General features: G+C 40.8%; 1 protein-coding gene across 2 annotated transcripts in view; it reads left to right on the top strand.

Moving 5' to 3' along the window:
• MYO5C (myosin VC) overlaps positions 1-14301 on the top strand; it is a 91645-nt gene extending 77344 nt beyond the window's left edge. For both annotated transcript variants that reach the window (XM_058541594.1, XM_058541595.1), the window contains 6 exons: positions 49-138; positions 2494-2644; positions 3289-3571; positions 10866-11040; positions 11592-11672; positions 12868-14301. In XM_058541594.1, the coding sequence (XP_058397577.1) occupies positions 49-138; positions 2494-2644; positions 3289-3571; positions 10866-11040; positions 11592-11672; positions 12868-13020 (933 nt within the window). In that variant the 3' untranslated portion in view covers positions 13021-14301. The remainder of the gene's footprint in view (positions 1-48; positions 139-2493; positions 2645-3288; positions 3572-10865; positions 11041-11591; positions 11673-12867) is intronic.
• Positions 14302-19560: the final 5259 nt, after the last annotated feature.

The following is a 19560-nucleotide window of genomic DNA, read 5'->3' as shown; positions in this document are numbered from 1 at the left end:
CCAGTAATCACCGAGTCCACCTTTGTCTTTTGTTTTGTTTTTTTAAAGGACCATTTAGAAGACTTTGAGATGCTGTCCTTTTGGCTTGCCAATACTTGTCATTTCCTCAATTGCCTGAAGCAGTACAGTGGAGAAGAGGTAGGGACGCCGGTCTGCTCTGTGTCCTGTGCTGACTGGGGGTCTGTAACCTCCTCATGAGCCAGAGCTCACCCTAAGGGTTAGGAATTAGGACGCCCAGCTCCGGGGACAGCTTCTGTTCCACCTGGCTTTCTGGCTTCCTCCCCACCCAGGAGGACAACTTCACATCACTGGTGGGACACAAGTCCCAGGCAGAAGACTTCTAGAAAGAGGCTTAGACCTTAGGCATGGCCTTAGACCTCAATTTCCTTGACTTTTAAATCTGTGAGGTAGATTCACTTATTTACCTCATGATAAAATAAAAACTCAGTTTTAAAATTTCCTTCGGGTTGTAAAATTCTGAAGTTTTTAATATTATGACTCTAAAATACAGCCTTTAGTTCTACATGCCTGTTTCTTCATAACTGTTCTCTCTACAAGATTCTGATTGTTCCTCCATAATCTGTAAATCCTTGCCATTCTGACTGCTTCCAAGGGGCTAACATCATAAAGAAGTTCCCCACCTTCAAGTACTCACAGAGCAAAATTTCATTGACCTAAAATAGCAAAATGGCTTTTAGGGTTTTCACTGCTCTTCAAAATGGTTGTACCATATTATAGTCTCACCAGCAGTGGATGAAGTTTTCAATGTCTCATACCTTTGCCACCACTGGGTCAGACATTTTATTATTTACCAATCTCTTGGGTATAAAATGATACCTTGTTGACTTAAATTGCATTTACTTGATCACTAATGAGGTCAAGCATCATTTCATGCTTATTGGTCATTTGGGTTTCCTTTTAAATTGCCTAGTCACATTCATTCTCCATTTTTCTTAGGGGTCTTTTTTTTCTTATTGATTTGTAAGAGGTCTTTACGTATTATGGATAGATTATGGCTTGTCATCTAATTTTCTTTATGGAGTTTGTCATACACAGTTTTTGAATTTTGATGTACTTGAATCTATCAATCCTATTCTTTTATAAAATATATGTTTTAGTGTCTTGCTCAAGAAATTCTTCCCTACCCTGGGATCATGAAGTTATTCTCTTACTTTCTTCTAAACTCTTATAATTCAAATTTAGAATTTACACTTTGCTTTTATCTATCCAGAATTGGAGTGATTATCTATCCCAAATTGACATGTGAGGTAATGATCTCATATCTTCTTCCGTGGGAATAGCCAGTTGTTCCAATGGAGAGAAAGTAAAATAAAATATAAAAGTAATCCTCCTAGTACTATAGAACAAAAAGAGAAATAAGTAAAGAAAATCCTACCTCTGACTAAAAGGAATACCAAAAGGGGTGAGGGCACAGACCAGTCTATTTAAGACAAATTGGCATCTGTGAGACATTAATGGAAGACGATATTATTCAACACCATTTATTTTTTTATCTTTTCCCCCTTCAGCCATGTATACCATGTTCTTGCCCCTGTCTGAGTGTTTTTTCAATTACTATATTTTTATTTCTAAAATTGTAATGGTTCTTTTTCACCTCTGCCTCTTATTGTAATAACATCCTATTCTTGTCCTAATGTTTTCTTGTTCTTTTATCTCTTTGAACATGTTAAACATATTGTGTTAGTCTGCTTGGGCTGCTCTAACAAAATACCACAGACTGGGTGGGCTTAAACAACACAAATTCATTTTCTCACAGTTCTGGAGGCTAGAGGTCTGAGATCAGGGTGCCAGCATGGCTGGTTCACTGGTGAGAGCTCACTTCCTGGCTTGCAGATAGCTACCTTCTGACTGTGTCCTCACGTGGCCTTTCCTCAGTGCATGGGGGCAGAAAGAGAGGGAGTGAGCTCTCTGGGGTCTCTTCTTATAAGGACACTAATCCTGTCAGATCAGGGCCCCACCCTTATGACCTCATTTAACCTTAGTTACTTCCTTAGAGGCCCCGTCTCCAAATACAGCCACACTGGAGGTTAGGGCTTCAATGTATGAATTTTGGGGGGACACAAATGTTCAGTCCATAACACACATTTTTAAATATTTCAGATTGGTCTATACTCTTAATTATAAAGTTATGAATCTCATTTATTACATTTACTGACCTCTTCTAGCAGTTTGTTTCCTTAGGTGCTTTGCATTTTTTTTTATGAGCTTCCATGGGAGTTGTTTTCTGCTGTAGTCTGTAGACTCTGGGGGCACATATTTGTAGAGGGAGTAAGAGGTACAGTGACATTTAGTTACTTACAGAAAATAAATGCTACCCTAAAACATCAAGAACTCATTTGATACAAATTAGACATTAAGTTTAAAGTATAGGAGTTACAGTGGAAGCTGATTATAATATCATTAGTAGACATAGCATTTTAATTTCCTACGTCTGTATAATTCTAATATGCATATGCTCAAAATTACTTGCAGGAATTCATGAAGCATAACAGTCCACATCAGAATAAGAATTGCTTGAACAATTTTGACCTTTCAGAGTACAGACAGATTCTGAGTGACGTGGCTATACGAATATATCATCAGTTTATTATCGTAATGGAAAATAACATTCAACCAATAATAGGTAAGAAAAGAATTTATGACCAAGAAGTATTTATAATAACATTGAGACCTTAAAAAATAAATCTGGTATATGGAATGTGTGATTACAAAGAATATAATTTTAAAACAAGAAGCTTTAATGGTGTAAATGTCCACTTTTTAATTCTTTGATTGCTTCAAATGATTACATATATAAAAGTACACGGGTCCTGGTTTTCTCTCCGTAAGGGTGGTTCATCCTGAAGGGAAGTCTTGGGAGAACTGCTGCTACTTATGTGGCTAATCCTGGGTCTCAGGCAAGTATTTTTGAAGTCCTGAAGTCCCACTCAAAGTCTTGTATACTTTCTTCAATTTTCTGAAATGTAAATATTTTAGACTTTAAATAGTTCCAGACCATGAGTTATCATGCTAACCTGCTCTCTTTCCTGTGAAGCTGAAAGAAGAGAAGCTGCTGCCCTGTTGTAAATGGCCCCCATCCCCATCCACCTCCTACACCCCGGTGCTCCCCAATCCTTGATTCTCCTGCTTTCTCTATCACATCTACATCCACTACAAACTCGTGTAGAACATGTCCCACATCCTGAAATAGAAACATGAGAGCGGTGGAAAATGTTCTCTGGGTGTCCCCACTGTGTGCACAAGAAGAGTTTCCATTTTTCTCCCTAGTGCCAGGCATGCTGGAGTATGAGAGTCTGCAGGGCATTTCTGGCCTGAAGCCCACAGGCTTCCGGAAGCGGTCATCCAGCATAGACGACACGGATGCCTACACGATGACCTCTGTCCTGCAGCAGCTGAGCTACTTCTACACTACCATGTGCCAGAATGGCCTGGACGCTGAGCTCGTGAGGCAGGCCGTGAAGCAGCTCTTCTTCCTGATCGGGGCGGTCACCCTGAATAGCCTCTTCCTGCGCAAGGACATGTGCTCCTGCAGAAAAGGGATGCAGATCAGGTAAAACCCATAAACCACTGCTCACCCCGGAGAGACTGGCCAGAAAGAATGCCCTTAAAGTCTGAGGCCGCACACTCCTGCCCCTCCCTCCACAAGAGCTGCACTTCTCGGGGGGGTGTGCGCAAGATGACCCTAGAACTTTGGAGATGTTGCCGTCTGATGCCCAGCCCCCCTCCCATCACTCCACACCATGCTAACTTGACACTCAGGCATAGTGGCTTTAACTGGGAACTGGTAATTGTATACTGCAAATTGTGGCCTTTGTGGTTACCCTACACTCAACCAGTATGTCTGGACCACCACCTTTGTGAATAGCACCACCTGGTAGAGGACACAGGAGACAAAGGATCCCTGCCCTTAAGAAGCTCAAAGTAGCTAATACCAACTCAAGGCAGCTATGAGTAAGTCACCAACAAGTGGTACAGGGGGTGCTTGAGAAGAGAGATTGTCGTGGACAGAAGAGTTAAGGAAGCCTGAGGGCTGTGTATTGAGTGATTTTAAAACGGAAGAACATTCCAGGCAGAGGAAATGAGGCAAGCAAAGGCATAGTGGTGGAACTGATGAGAACCCCTCCTCAGGCAACAGTAGACAGCTCTGTCTGGATAAAGAAGAAGTTTGTTTGGAGTAGCAGGACCAAGTAGAGTGGTGGGTTGGATCCAGACTGGGGGTGTCTGGAATGCCAGGCTAAGGCATTTGAAATTCATCCTGAAGACATGGTGATCCACAGTTTTCAGGTGTGTCCACTTCTCTTTATCTCTAAATTGAGGAAACACGGATCCTGAGCTATTGTTTGAATTAATGCTGTGAAATGATTAGAAAACACATAATAAGGGGTAGATATTTAAGATTTTTATAATATGTACAGGAATTTGATACCTGTGTGTGATACGAGACCCTGGGGTGTGATGATGGCAATGAAGTAAGGGAAGGTGACAAAGGAAGTAGATTAAGCCAAGAAATAAACATGAGACATCATTACACCTTTTTAGCTTTAGTGAAACTGGGAGCTGGACATCCCCACAAACCAGTCTGGCAAATTCCCATGACACCAGGGTGTGGTTCTCAGATAAGAGGGGGTATTCAGAAGGACTGGGCTTTGAGGACCTTTTTCTCTTCGTAGAGAAAGGAAAGAGTTCCGTTCATCTCACAAGCTCCAAGCAGATGCCCTGTAGGCCTCTGAGGTAGCTCTTAGCCCTATTTAAAGTAAAGCCGTAAACCTAAATGTGCCACCAGAGCCTTTGCCAACCAACTCTCATTCCATCAGTAGGTCCCCAAGATGCCTGAACATGGAACCTGAGTGAAAAGGGGCATGAGCGATCCTATAACAACTGTTTTGAAGATAAGCAACATCTGTCCCCATAGGTGCTCAGTACTCCTTCGGTTCACCGATGGAAAGTGGCCATCAGAGAAGTAATCCCTTTACAGCGCATTGCTCTGAGTAGCACATGCATTTTAGAAGTATTCACTCACTCAGATATTTATTAAGCTCTTGCCATAAGCAAGGATTTCGGTGGCTTTACAATGAAAACAAGCAACCCAATAATAAAACATGAACCCAAGGGGAAAATCAAGACCAAAGAAAAGAAGAATATCAACAGTGGACAGAGTGGCTTGAAAACTGGCTCTGGGCTTTCTAGCTGCCAGGACAAAAAGCAAAGTCATCAGCTCTCTGGCCCATTGGGTATGGTGAGGCAGACCTGTTCCTGAGAAGATAGAAGGATTTTCCTAGTACCTAATTCTTTTTTGTTTCTAGTCATGAATTATAAAAATATCTGGTGTGGACCTGATCTCAGAATCTCCACAATAGCATTTTTTTTAAAAGATTTTATTTATTTATTTATTTCCACCCCAAAGCCCCAGTAGATAGTTGTATGTCATAGCTGTACATCCTTCTAGTTGCTGTATGTGGGACGCAGCCTCAGCATGGCCGGAGAAGCGGTACGTTGGTGCGCACTGGGGATCCGAACCCCGGCCGCCAGCAGCGGAGTGCACGCACTTAACCGCTAAGTCACGGGGCCGGCCCAACACACAATAGCATTTTTATGGCAAGTGTCATCATAGCGGCTTTGCCCAGGGACCTTTGATAAAAGCCTAGAGAGTGCTCGCCGAGACTGTTCTGTTAGGAACCCTAATAATGTGGCCCAGGTACATGCGTTGCTCTCTGGCCTGAGGGAATGTGGGAAGAATACTAGAGGCACTGACTTGGCTCTTGAAGGACAGGTGGGATTTCAGCAGACCAAGACTCAGAGGGGTGAGCACAGGCCTCACTGAAGGAACACTGGTGGTAGGGTGTGAACAGCCCCCTTTGAAAGGAGCATCAGCAGTGATGGGGAGCCTAGAAAGATTTGTTCAAAAGAGAAAGTGGAATGCCGGCATTAGAAATGCGTGCTTTAGTCCCTCAGCAGTGGCAGCCACCACAGATTTTTTCCTTTTTCGGAAGGCTTTAAGCTATGCATTCAGTTTCTTTAATAGTTATAGGACTGTCAGGCTATATATTTCATCTAAGATGAGTTTTGGTAGTTTTTGTTTTCAAGGAATTGGTCCACTTCATCTAAGTTGCTGAGTTTCTGTGTGTAGAGCTGTTCATAACACTTCCTTATTATTTTTCTAACTTCTGCAGAGTTTGTAGCGGCATCCCCTCTTCCGTTCCTATAATGGTGATCTGTGTCTGATCTTTTGTCCTTGGCCAGTCTTGCTAGAGTTTATCAGTTTTACTGATCTTTTCAAAGAATCAGTTTTTGCTTTCATTGGTTTTTCTCTATTTTTTAAATTTAATTGATTTTTGTTACTGTGTTGATTATTTCATTCCTTCTGCTTACTTTGGATTGATTTTATTCTTTTTCTAGGTTCTTAAGGTAGGAGCTTTGATTATTGACTTTGAAACCTTTCTTTCTGACAAGCATTTAATGCTTTAAATTTCTCTCTAAGCACTATTTTAACTCTATCCCACAAATTTGGGTATGTTTTATTTTCATTTTTGTTCAGTTAAAAATATTTTCTAATTTTCCTTGAGGCTTATTCTTTGACCCATGGATTATTTAGAAGTATGTTAGTTTAATTTCCAAGGGTTTAGAGACTTTCTTATTACCTGTCTGTTACTGGTTTTTAGTTTAATTCCATTATGGTCAAAGAACATGCTTGTCAGTCAAATTCTTAAAAGTAAAAGGTAGAATGGTGGTTGCCTGGGGCTGAGGGGAGAGGGAAAAGGGGAGTTGTTGTTCAATGGGTGTAGAGTTTCAGTTTTGCAAGATGAAAAAGTTCTAGGGATCTGTTATACAACAAAGTACATATAGTTTACTGTACTGTACACTTAAAAATGGCAAATTAAGGCAAATGCCTTATTTAAATGCAAATTAAGTGGCAAATGCCACTTAAGGTGGCAAATTTTATGTTAGGTGTTTTCTACCACAATAAAAAGAAAGTCTCAAGGTGCATACAGATTGAAATATACCATAAATTATGATACTAGAGTCACCAACCCTCCCACTTTGCCCCAGACTTTCCCAGGTTTATTTTTAAAATAAAAACTTCTAAATATTTTTACTTTAAAAAACCAACAAACTCGGGGCCAGCCCAGTGGCATGGTGGTTAAGTTTGTGTGCTCTGCTTCAGTGGCCCAGGGTTCACAGGTTCGGATCCCGGGTGCTGACCTACACTCTGCTCATCAAGCCATGCTGTGGTGGCATCCCACATACAAAATAGAGGAAGATTGGCAAGGATGTTGGCTCAGGGACAATCTTCCTCACTGAAAAAAAAAAAAAAAAAAACCCCACAACAAACTTTGTATGATTTCAGTTCTTTTTAAATTTAAGATTTGCTTTTATGACCCAGAATATGGTCTATTTTTGTGAATGTTCCACATGCAGTGGAAAAAAATGTATGTTCTGCTGTTGTTGGGTAGGATGTTCTATACCTGTCAGTTAGACCCGGTTTGTTGATGGGGTTTTTCAGTGCTTTTGTGTCCTGGCTGATTTTCTGTCTATTAGTTCTATTGATGAACAGAGGAGTGTTGGTGTCTCCAACTATAATTGTGGATCTCTTTCTTCTCTCAGCCTGTCAGGTTTTGCCTCCTGTATTTTGAAGCTCTGTTCTTAGGTGCGTACACATTAAGAATTATTATGTCTTCTTGGTGAGTTGACCCTCCTATCATTATGTAAGGTCCTTCTTTATTCCTTCCTGGTGATTTTCTCTGCTCTGAAGTCTACTTTGTCTGAAAGTCTACTTTTTCCTTGGATTAGTGTTTTCATAGTATCTTTTTCCATCCTTTTACTTTTAACCTACCTCTATTATATTTGAAGTGAGTTTTTTGTAGGTGGCATATATTTGGGTCTTGTTTTTGGGGGTGGGGGTGGTTTGTTGTTTTTTATCCAGTCTTACCATCTATGCATCTTAATTGGGATGTTTAGACCATTTTAATTTAAGCTAATTACTGATGTATTTAGATTTAAGTCTACCATTTTATTATTTTCTATTTGTTCCTTCTGGTTTTTATTTTTCTGATTTCCTTTTTCTACCTTCTTTTGGGTTCTTTGTACTCTTTTTGGTACCCCTTTTAAATTTATCTATTGTGTTTTTAAAGTATATCTTTATGTCTTTTTTAGTGGTTGCTCAAGGGATTACAGTGTACATACTGTTTCAGTCTGTACATACTGTTTCAGTCTGTTTGGAATCGATATCTTACCACGTCAAGCAGAATGTGGAAACCTTACCATCACACAGGCCCCTTTACCCTCTCCACTTTATGCTGTAGCTGTCTTACCTATTACATCTGCATACGTCAAAAACTCTACCAATGTTATAATTTTTGTTTTAAACCGTCCAGCATATTTTAAAGAACTCAATAGGAGAATAGTCTGTTATATTTACCCAAATATTTACCATTTCTATTGCTCCTTCTTCATTCCTAATGTTTCAAGTCTCATTTTTTTCCCCAAATCTCATTTTGACATCATTTCCTTTCTGCCTAAAGAAATTCTTTTAGTAGACCTTTTAGAGCAAGTTCACTGTCAATAAATTATCGTAGTTGTCTTTCATCTGAAAATGTCTTCATTTCACTTAAATTCCTGAATTTTTTGCAGGATATAGAATTTTGGGTTGACAGTCCTATTTTTTCATCACTTTAAAATTGTTTCGCTTTTTTCTGGCTTCCATGGTTTCTGATGAGAAATGCACAGTCATTTGAATTATTGTTTCCCTACAAGTAATGCATAGTTTTTCTGTTTGCTTTCAAGACTTTTTTTCTTTGTCGTTAGTTCTTCACAGTTTGATTATGATGTGCCTGGGAGTGAATTTCCTTGGGGTTAGCCTCTTGGAGATTCCCTGAGCTTCTTAAATTTGTGGGTTTGTGCATTTCACCAAATGTGGCACATTTTCAGCCACTATTTCTTCAGATATTTTTTCTGCATCATACTTTCCTTCTAGAACTTCAGTGACACAAATGTTAAACCTTTCATTGTTGTCCCATGGGTCCCTAAAGTTCTGTTCATTTTTTTCAGGTTTTTTCCTCTGTGCTCTTCAGATTGGATAATCTCTATTGATCCCTTTAGGTTCACTGACTCTTTCCTCTGCCATCTCTATTCTGCAATTGAGCCCGTTCAGTGAGTTCTTTTGTTCCTGTTACTGTATTTTTCAGGTCTAAAGTTTCCATTTGGTTTTTCATTATCTCTTCTATTTCACTTCTGAGACTTTCTATCTTGGCATTTATTTCAAGATAGTTTGTCTTTACTTTCTGGAGCATGTTAATGATAGCTTCTTTAAACTCTTTGTCAGACAATTCCAACATCTGTGTCATCTCAGAGTTGATATCTGTTGATTGTCTTGTTTAATGCGAGTTGAGATTTTCCGGGTTCTTCATATGCCAAGTAATTTTGAATTATGTCCTAGAGGCTTTTAATACTATACTATGAGATTCTGGGTCTTTAAATCTTATGGAGAATATTGATATTTTTATCAGATAATCAACCCACTTGGGTTCAGGCTGCCAGTTCTGGCCATCCTCTGTGGGTTGTGGTTTCCATGTCAGGTCAGTTTTCAAAGGCTTTGTAATGCTATTTGGTTTGTCTCATGTGTGACACACAGTGGCCAGTCTGAAACTTGGGTGGTGTTCTGTCCCGCAATGTAGACCTCAAAGTCAGTGTGTGCTGTGTAGGGTCAGATCCATGCATGGGCTCAGGGGTGCACAGCAGTTCATAAACAACTGTAGGTGTTTGCTTTCCCAAGCTCCTCCCTCTCCATAATACCCCTGGTACTTTCCAGATTCCTGGGGATCCCCTCTTTGGTCCTCCAGACAGAAATTTAGGGCTTTACTTAACTCACTCTATGGCTCACTTCCTGCAAATGTCCCCATCTGGGGCCACGTGGTGAGAGGATAGAGAAATAAAGCAAGAGGGGTTCACCCCATCCTCTTGAGCCACAGATCCTCCAATTGGAGAAGCTTCCCCCTCTCAGAGTTTTAGGTTCTGCTGGACCCTGTTGCCACCACTACTACTACCATGGCTTGAATGTGAGAGCGTGAGAAAAAGGAGAAAAATGAAAAACGGGATTTCCACCCTCTCTCGGAGCATTAGGATGCCCCTTTTCAGCTCCTCAAGCCAGAAGTGGAGGTTCCTCCTGGAGCTCTTTCTCGGCATCAGTGCCCACTACCGAGTTTCAGGCTGCTTTGAGTTCAGACAAACTGTGTTCGTTGGCAGCTGTACCATTTTACATTCCCACCAGCAGTGTGTGAGGGTTCTCAACACTCTCATTTACCCAGAGAGGTTGAGTAACTTTCCAAGCTTTCACAGGGAATTGGTGGGACTAAAACCCATGCTTCTTAACTTATAATCATATGATAATTAGTGACAGAAACAGGAATAAAAACCCCAGTGGACTTAAAGAAAGTCTTCTACCAATTGAAAAATTTCTGCCAATTTAGGAAAAGAAATCAAACAATTTTTTATACTAATGTAAGTCTTGTCTTCAAATATCACTATGACTTTTTCCTTTAATAGATTTTTATAACTCTGCTTTGTAAATTATTGCAGTCACTATTCTTTGCTGAGATTTTCCCCAAAGTTTATAGCTGTTACGACCCCTCACCCTAGACCATCATGATCATTAGAACCATGAATCATGAGAGCAGATCATCTGGTCCAACCCCCTCATGTTACGAATGAAGAAACTGCTGGACTGTGGTCCTGAGGCTCTCAGCGAACTCTGGTACCCTGTCAGGACACACTGGGGGATTCGGCACCCTCCCCTAAAGTGTTCTAAATGGGTCACCCACTGTTCTCTGCTCCTCTGGCTTTTACTCTAGGTGCAACATCAGCTACTTAGAAGAATGGCTTAAAGATAAGAATCTGCAGAACAGCTTGGCCAAGGAAACTTTGGAACCTCTCTCTCAAGCAGCCTGGTTGCTTCAGGTCAAGAAGACCACAGACAGCGATGCCAAGGAGATCTTTGAACGCTGTACCTCACTGTCTGCTGTGCAGGTGACCGGGCTTGCTGGGCATCTCCCTGATCTTCGCGGACAGATCGTGTAATTGGTGTCGCCTTTCCTGGCATAGCCAGCTGTGGGCTGCAGCTGAGTCTCTGTGCTCTGTGGGGAGCATACCTGTCTCTCACGGCCTACCTTCTTATCTAATAAGCATTTATTAAATACTAACTCAAGGCATTTATTAAATACTAACTCAAGACCTTAAAAACACAAAAGTGCACATGACACATTCCCTGCCCACTAAACTCACAGATGTGTATGTATGTGGCATAGGAAGGTGGGGAGTGGGAGGGGCAGGGAGAGGAGGCTGGAGTGGGGAATTGTCTTCCTGTCGTCTAATTTCCTGATTTGTTTTTGCTCCCTTCTATGCTCTTCTCACCTTGTTTTCTCTTTTCTTGGAAATAAATAACACATGGTTCCCAGAGCCAAATTACAGCATAAAAGAACAACCTGTGGTTCCCAACTCTTCCCAAACCACCGGAACCATTATTTCGTGGATAGAGTTGTCGTTTTTCAGGGTCTAACACCATTATGTACTGTTTGCAGATAATAAAGATCCTTAATTCATACACACCCATAGATGACTTCGAGAAAAGAGTGACTCCATCCTTTGTTCGCAAAGTACAGGTAAGATCCTTAAGGATGTGCCTTTTAATTTTTAGTATAAGAAATTGATATTTAATTAACATTATAGAAACCCAGGATTAAAGTTTATTTACCAAACATGCAAACAAAAGACACCCAACTCAAAAGTAGCAGGAATTTTCTGTGTTAGATTCCCCAAGTTTTCAGAATCCATTTTAGCCCTGGTGGGAAGGGAATGAAAACACCACAACCGTGACCCACGTGCTCTGTTCCTTCAGCGTGTCTTGTATCTTATCAGACTTTGAAGACCCTGCAAGTGAGGAGAGGCTGAATGGAAACAGAAACCTGTGTGCCCATTTTTCTTATTTTAATCCCTAAAGTTTCTTCCCCATTGCTAAGGCAGCAGCTCTCAATGTTTGGTTCAAGGATCCCTGGGGGGGACACTTTCAGGGGGTCTACAGAGTCTTCCTTTTTCCAAGTATATATCTGTGTGAGGCAGACTTTTCTTCATATACTTCAATCAAAATAACGTATCACAACAGGTTGAATGCAGAAGCAGATACGAGATTCCACCTGTGTAAGACATTTAAAAGGTTTACAAAAATATAAAATACCACTTCTCACTAATTTTTTTTGTTTTCAAAAACATAGTTATTTTTCAATAAAAATGTTAACATGTACTGGGTTTGCTCATGTTATTTTTATGAATTAATAAATATTTTAAACTATTGTTTTAATTGCTAATATGGTAAATATCAATAGTTATACCCATATACACAAAAGCTCTTGGGGTCCTCAATAATTTTTAAGAGTATAAAGGGGTCCTAAGACCACAAAAGTTTGCAAACCTGCAAACCACTGATCTAAAAAGAAAGATGAGTGCAATAAAAATTTAATACTTGAGATCTACTCATGTTTGGGCTTAAAATTATGCTATGAGAATAGATAAGAATAGAAAACAGATCGACTTACAGTCAGTCCATCCCATGGGAAATTAACTTCTGAAGTGAAACAAAGCAAGTAAGTATTCATGAGAGCTGATCTGGAAGTCCTGGATAGACAATTTCCCCTTGGAAATGTGCTGTTAAAAAGCAGTTTTGTGTGTTATATTACGTGATTTTGAAAGGAGTTTTTCACTGGAGATCGAGTTGTGTTTTCCTTACTCTTGACTTCCAGATAGCAGTAAAGCAGAATGCACTGGTTTCCTCATTCATTTTTCCTCTGGTTCTGATTTCAGGCTCTCCTCAATAGCCGGGAGGACTCATCACAGCTGATGCTGGACACCAAATATCTCTTTCAAGTCACATTTCCTTTCACCCCCTCTCCACATGCTCTGGAAATGATCCAGATCCCCAGCAGTTTCAAACTGGGCTTTCTCAATAGACTATAGCAGGAGGAAAGAGGGTCGATGCACTTTTCCCTCAAGAGCTAAGTGGATGTCAAATGTGAGGGATGTGGTTTATTAATTGGAACTGGAAATGCTTCGGGATGTGATTTAAGGAAGAAAATAAGGATTCTCCCACATGGGCCACATCTTCTCTCGCTCACGATGATGGTGCTGCTACTGCCACTGTCATTTTGTAAGAATTAACACACACCAGTTGTGGGTGGAAACACCAGGTCTAGCTTTGGAATCTCAGCTGGCTTTTACTAGAATTGCTGGAAGGCTCATGTTTTCTTCCAGGTGCCTCTTGTCTAGATCTATGTTGTGACAGGGCTCTAGCCAGAGGGAGTGAGATCCGGGGACACAGTCTACCCCGGTTTTCTAAGGTTCATGTGAAACCCAGGTACCTGTATGAAGCCAGAAGTGGGTTCCAGGGCTGAGTCTTGCAGGAAATAATCCCATGTGGCCACGATGGCCTGTCAGAAGTCCTCTCACCCCATGCCTGCTTGGGGGGCCGGGTGTTTCACTGACTCTTTTTGCTCAAAATGCTCCTGCATAAAAAAATATTTATTATTTCAGACCCCTCTAATTTTTAAGAGAATATTCAATCTGAAATGAATCATATGAAGTATTTTTATGTATATATCTATTTAAAACTAATATAGTATTAAAGCTTAATTGCCACGCCATTTATCGTCTCCTCAAAAAGAACAGTCCTTTAAATTTTATCAGTCAATGTGTTTGCCATAATTTTTCATTGTTTAGTATCTTTCATAATAACTTTTTTAAAAACTAAGTTTAAAAAGGCAACCTAAATGAGTTTCTCTATCTTATCAACATTCAAATACATTTTAAATTTTTCTCATAAAAATAACTGAAAAATTATATCAGTTCTTCCTTTTGAGAAACCTGTGTTTCCCAAGTTTTATGGGAATGACTGTGTTCCTTGTACCCCCAGCCTTCCCATTCCTTCCTTTCAGAGCATAAAACATCATTTGGGAAACACTCCCAGCCTGTGCCTTGTGGACCCAGCCCTTCTCTGCAGCTCCCCAAGAATCCAGTTGGCACTTGTGTTTCTGACAGAGTCACAGGCAGTAGCTGTGATTCTATAACATGGACATATATCTTAGGAGTGGTAATAATACGTGATTATAAAGCAGCATCGCCCTACTAATATGTAATAATGTCTTTTGGTATTACTAATGATTTAATTTAGTTCATTTAGATACATTGTATATGAAAAAATGAAAAATAGAACTTTGTAATATTTTAATCAATAAAATAAATTACCACATGACTTGGGCCAGGTTCTTTTCATTGCTAGGAGATTATATTTTTTTAAGTGCACAAGTTTTATGCCTTTCTTTAAGGGTCATACTTAAAGATGCTGGAATCTTTATAGATTCATAATATCTCATTAAAAGTATGTAAAAATTTTTAGAGAGGAAGTAAATATGTCCAAAGTCTTGGCTCATTCTTTTTCTCTGTAGGGCCCCCAGACTGTGCCAGAACGAGGGGCTCCTTGGCGGGGAGTTGGCTGGATTGTTGATCCCCACCCATGGGCTTGTTTGTGCTGCTTCCAGACCTTTCCTATGCCACAAGGAGCCCATCACCTTTCTTTTTTGCTCCCGTAGTGCAGAGTTCATGCCTGTTTCACAGCACTTATCCTGGGCTATAAGCCAGTCACGTTACCCGTTTCCTCTGCTGGCCTGTAAGCTCCTGGAGAGCAGGTCCTCATCTTATTCATCCCGCATTCATCCTGATGCTGGCGAGATGAGGGAGAACGGCAGGAGCAAAGGCCTGTTGGAGGTGGTGAGATTTGGAGTGTGCAGCAGGTCGGGGTGTGCTGGTCAACCTTGGGAAGCAGTAGGTCTTGTTTGGGGACAAGACAGGCGGACCTGCAGAGGCCGAGAAATTTATTCATGGAGAAGGGAGGAGAGGGAGGCGCTCACTCCACAGTCCTGATCAGTTCTACAAAGTGGAAGGTGGGGCTGGTGGGATGAGGACTATGAGGGGGCAGGAGGTGCTGATAACAGTCAGTCACAGGTAAATGTCAGGGCTGCTGAGTGGAGCGGGTGTGGATTCATGGGGTCAAGGCTGCCGAACTCTGCCTCCAGAGGGCAGAGGCCTGGGCCCGAGAAACCGGTCCGCAGGGGTTCTGAGAGCACCTGGCAGCATGGATGGCAGAAGGTTCCAGGGGTGGGTGAGTGAGGTGAAGGGCAGTGAGGGCCCCAGCAGTGAACACGGAACTGCAGGTGGGAGGGACGGAGCCGCTGAGCTGTAATGCCAGATAAGGAGATTAGAGGTGTTGGTCGCTTTTATACCTTCGCACCGCAGCTCCAACTTCTCGCCTTTCTGCTGGTCGGTTCCAAGTGTGGACTCTGTGGAAGGTATGTATGTGTTAACGTTAAATTAGAATACTCAGGCTTGCTTAAATGCTCAGAAAAGCATCCCTATGTGTACATACCCAGGTGTTAACAGTGGTATTTCTGTGTCGTGGGAGCACAGATGAGGGGTGGGGGTTGTTAATCTGTTCTAATTTTTCCACCATTCAGATGCATTTATTTTGAAATAAGAAGGTGTTTTATTTTTAAAATGTATTTATTATTGGCATCAGGGAAAAAATTAAGCATCTTTACAATCATTTAATCAGTTTTAAAAATTGATCCTGGAGGCACTCTGTGTCAACGTAAGCCTCGGAGTGCAGCTTAAGGAATAGGAAGAGGTCTTTGACACTGAACATTTTATAGTCATAGTAAGTCTGTGAGGTACATCCACACTGTCATGTGTATCAGTAGTTTATTCTTTAAGTAATTTTTTTTTCCTGAGGAAGACTAGCCCTGTTAACCCAACAGATGGTTAACATCTGTTGCCAATCTTCCTTGTTTTTTGCTTGAGGAAGATTAGCCCTGAGCTAACAGCTGTGCCAGTCTTCCTCTACTTTTTTATATGTGGTTCGCCACCACAGCATGGCTGACAAGTGGTGTAGGTCTGCACCCAGGATCCGCGCCTGTAAACCCGGGCCGCTGAAGCGGAACGCACCAAACTTAACTGCTTTGTCAGGCCCCGAGTTTATTCTTTTTTATTGCATGATCCTATCACAGTTTATTCATCTAGTCTATTATTAGTAAACGTCTGGGTTTTTCTAGTTTGGGGCTGTTATGAATAAAGCTGCCATGACATTCTTATTCCTGTTTTTTTTGAGGATATAAGTATTCTTTTCTGTTGAGTATACATCCAGGAGTAGAATTACCAGCTCATAGATTATATGTATGTCTAGTTTTCATAGGTCCTATCAACCAGTTTTCCAAAATGGTTATACCAATTTATACTCCCACCAGCAAGGAAAGAGGTCCAGTTCTCCGCATCCTCGCCCACACCTCAGATTGTCAGTCTTTTTAATTTTAGGTATTTTGGTAGGTAAGTAGTGGTATCACAGTATGGTTTTAATTTGCATTTCTTTGATGATTAATGATGTTGAACACCTCTTTACATGTTTATTGACCATATGAATATCTGCATTTGTGAAGTATGTTCAAGTCTTTTGCCCATTTTAAAAATAATTTTTAAGATATGCACGTAGAACTCACCATTTTAAAGCATACATTTCAGTAGTTTTTAGTATGTTCGCAAGGATGTGCATTATCTAATTCCAGAGCATTTCCATCACCCCCAAAAAGAAACCCCATACCCATTAAGCAGTCACTCCCAATTCTCCCCTCCACACCCCCTGGCAACCTCTAATCTATGGACATTTCATATAAATGGAATCTCAATTTGTGGCCTTTTGTGTCTGGCTTATTTTACTTAGCATAATGTTTTCAAGGTTTGTCCATGTTGTAGCATGTAGCAGTACTTTATTTTTTTTTATTTCCCAATGACAGTCTACTGTATGGATATACCACATTTTGTTTCTCCATTCATCAGTTGATGGACATTTGAGTTGTTTCCACTTTTTAGCTTAAATGCTGCTACAAACATTCATGTATACGTTTTTATGTGAACATACATTTTCAGTTATCTTGGGTATATACCTAGGAGTGGATTTGCTGGGTCATATGGTAACAACTCTATTTAGCTTTTTGAGTAACTGCCAAATAGTCTTCCACAGCACTGTGCCATTTTACATTCCCACCAACAACAGATGACGGTTCTTTTGCCCATTTTTAATTGGGTCAATGAAGCAGTATTCTATAAGTAAAAACTGGAGACACACTATATATCCAACAATAGGAAGTTGGTTTAATAAATTATGATACTCCATTGTATAGAATAATACTGAAGCTATTACCAAAAAACAGATAGATCTATAAGTACTAACAGAATAAGTTAGGTGAAAAAAGCAAGTAGCTAACAGCCCCATTTGTATAACTAACAAAGCTTTATCTGTGGTGTCATAAAAGTCTAGAAAAATATGCACCAAACTAAATAAGGGGAGTGAAGGCAGGGGAGGTGATGGGGACTTTCACTTTTGAATTTCTGTCTTTAGTATTGACTCTTAAAAATAAATATGGGGGGGTTGTAATTTTTAAATTATATATTTAGGTGAAATAGACTTCAAAGAAATTTTGTGCTTGGTATAGGCTTAAGGAAGACTTGGAAAGTTCTATGAACTACTGCAGAGCAACTTCATGTCAAAACTTGTTAAAATGAGGCATTATTACCTTTTTCTTGTCAAAATGCTCATAGAAGCATCTGCTCTAGTTGTGAAACGTTTCCTCATCATGACAATAAGTACAATAGAATGTACTAAAATTAAATTTAGCTCATAATATAAACACTAAATGAAAGACATCAGGATATAAAAATATAAACAGTATACATGAATGGATGACCCCAATGGTCCAGAAAATCTGCTCTTGCATATGCCAAAATGTGAAAAGCGTAGTGGGATTATGGGTGATAATTTTCTTCCTTATACCCTTTTGATTTTTCCAAACTTTCTACAATGACCATGTATAACATTTATAGCTGTAAAATATTATAATCTTTCAAATTTAGTTTGTAGCTTGCCCATGTTTAACCAACCAAATCTAAAATGCTAGCCAAATCTAAAATGTGATATGATATAAGGTTGATATGACTCAAAACTTTTGGTCTCCGTTAAAAAATGTTGTTTTCTAAGAATATGCAATGACATGAAGACAAAAACACTATTAGGCAAAAAAATGAAAGTTCAAAATTGTAAATGGCACAAATTCTGATTTTTAAAAAAAGTATACACATATATGCTTATGAAGATATTGGAAGAAAGTATGCTAACAGGTCAGTTATTTGTTGGCACAGGAATAATTTTCCTTCTTCATGTTCTTCTGTTTCCACTTATTTACAATGAACATGTGCAGCTTTTATAATTTGAAAAAAAATTAAAATTCAGTCTGGGAAGGAAAACGTTGTCTCTATTCAGATTTGGCATATCGACAATTTGTTTCCACTTCTCTTTTTCTTGATCTCCCACAACTCCCAGCCATCCTTCTGTTCCTTCTCCACTTGGTCCCTGGGGCTCCTCTTCCCTTCCGTTCCTGCAGCTGCTGCTCTCTCCAGAGCTCATCTCCTCCTCCCCAGAACATAACAACAATCTCTTAGCCTAGTTGATGTTCCTGCTGCACATTCTCTCTCTGACCCACTTCTGGAAGCGCAAATGCTGGAATAATCCACTTGAATACCCATGGCTCACCTTCCTAATGCTATTACTTGGAGACCCCAGCACGGCCTAAGGTCGGTCGGGCTGCCTTGGCAGGCTCAGGAGGGGAGGGGCAACGTGACAGAGCCCCCGCCACGGGCCGGGCTCTGTGCGCAGGCCCTTTTGTGCTGGTTAACTCGCTTGCTGGGACAAAGCTGAGCAACTTGATCGTGCTGCTCCACAGTAAGGGTTGCTGAGTTTCGCTACCTACAGGTTCAGGCTCCACCGCCGACCTTGAACTAGTTGTTTAATCCCTCGACTTTTCCTCAGCAGTAACACAGATGTCCTGCCTCCCCGCTGCCAGGGTGGCTGTGAGAGTTCAGGGCCGAGCGCTCCACGGTGGTCAGTAGCTGGTTCCCTTCTGATCTCTCATGCCTAAAGGACTGCCCTCTACTCCTTTGTCACCTAGTGATCTCAAGAACTATGCCAGCTGCCCCTTTGCTGTAGGAGTTCAACCCAGTTCATGAGCTCCCCATTCTCTCTCCAGCTCCACGGTGACCTCTGCAGTGTGGACATTCCCTCTCAGAGGTGTCCCCACTGCCCTCTCCTCCACAAATACATCCCTTTCAAATTTGGCTCTGTTGAAATATTCAGACCAGCGCTCCAAAAAAACTCAGAGGGTCATTTCTTTGAACCTTGACAGGGCCCGCTCTTTGGAACGCCTATTAAATTGGTACGGCTACAAAGTCTTCTCCCTCCCACCTAAACCTCCTCGTCCTCCATCTCTAGCAGTCGCACCACAGCCCCTCAGCCTCCCAAACAGAAATCTAGGAGACATAGACATCTCTGTCCCCTCGTTCCCGCATGTCGCCAAGTCCAGCTCCTCCTCCTCCTTCATAAGTGTGGTCCAAATCCATCCCACA

Source organism: Diceros bicornis, chromosome 5, assembly GCF_020826845.1.
Source record: "Diceros bicornis minor isolate mBicDic1 chromosome 5, mDicBic1.mat.cur, whole genome shotgun sequence".
Classification (NCBI taxonomy): Eukaryota; Metazoa; Chordata; class Mammalia; order Perissodactyla; family Rhinocerotidae; genus Diceros; species Diceros bicornis.
This window is presented reverse-complemented; position numbering and strand designations above follow the sequence as displayed.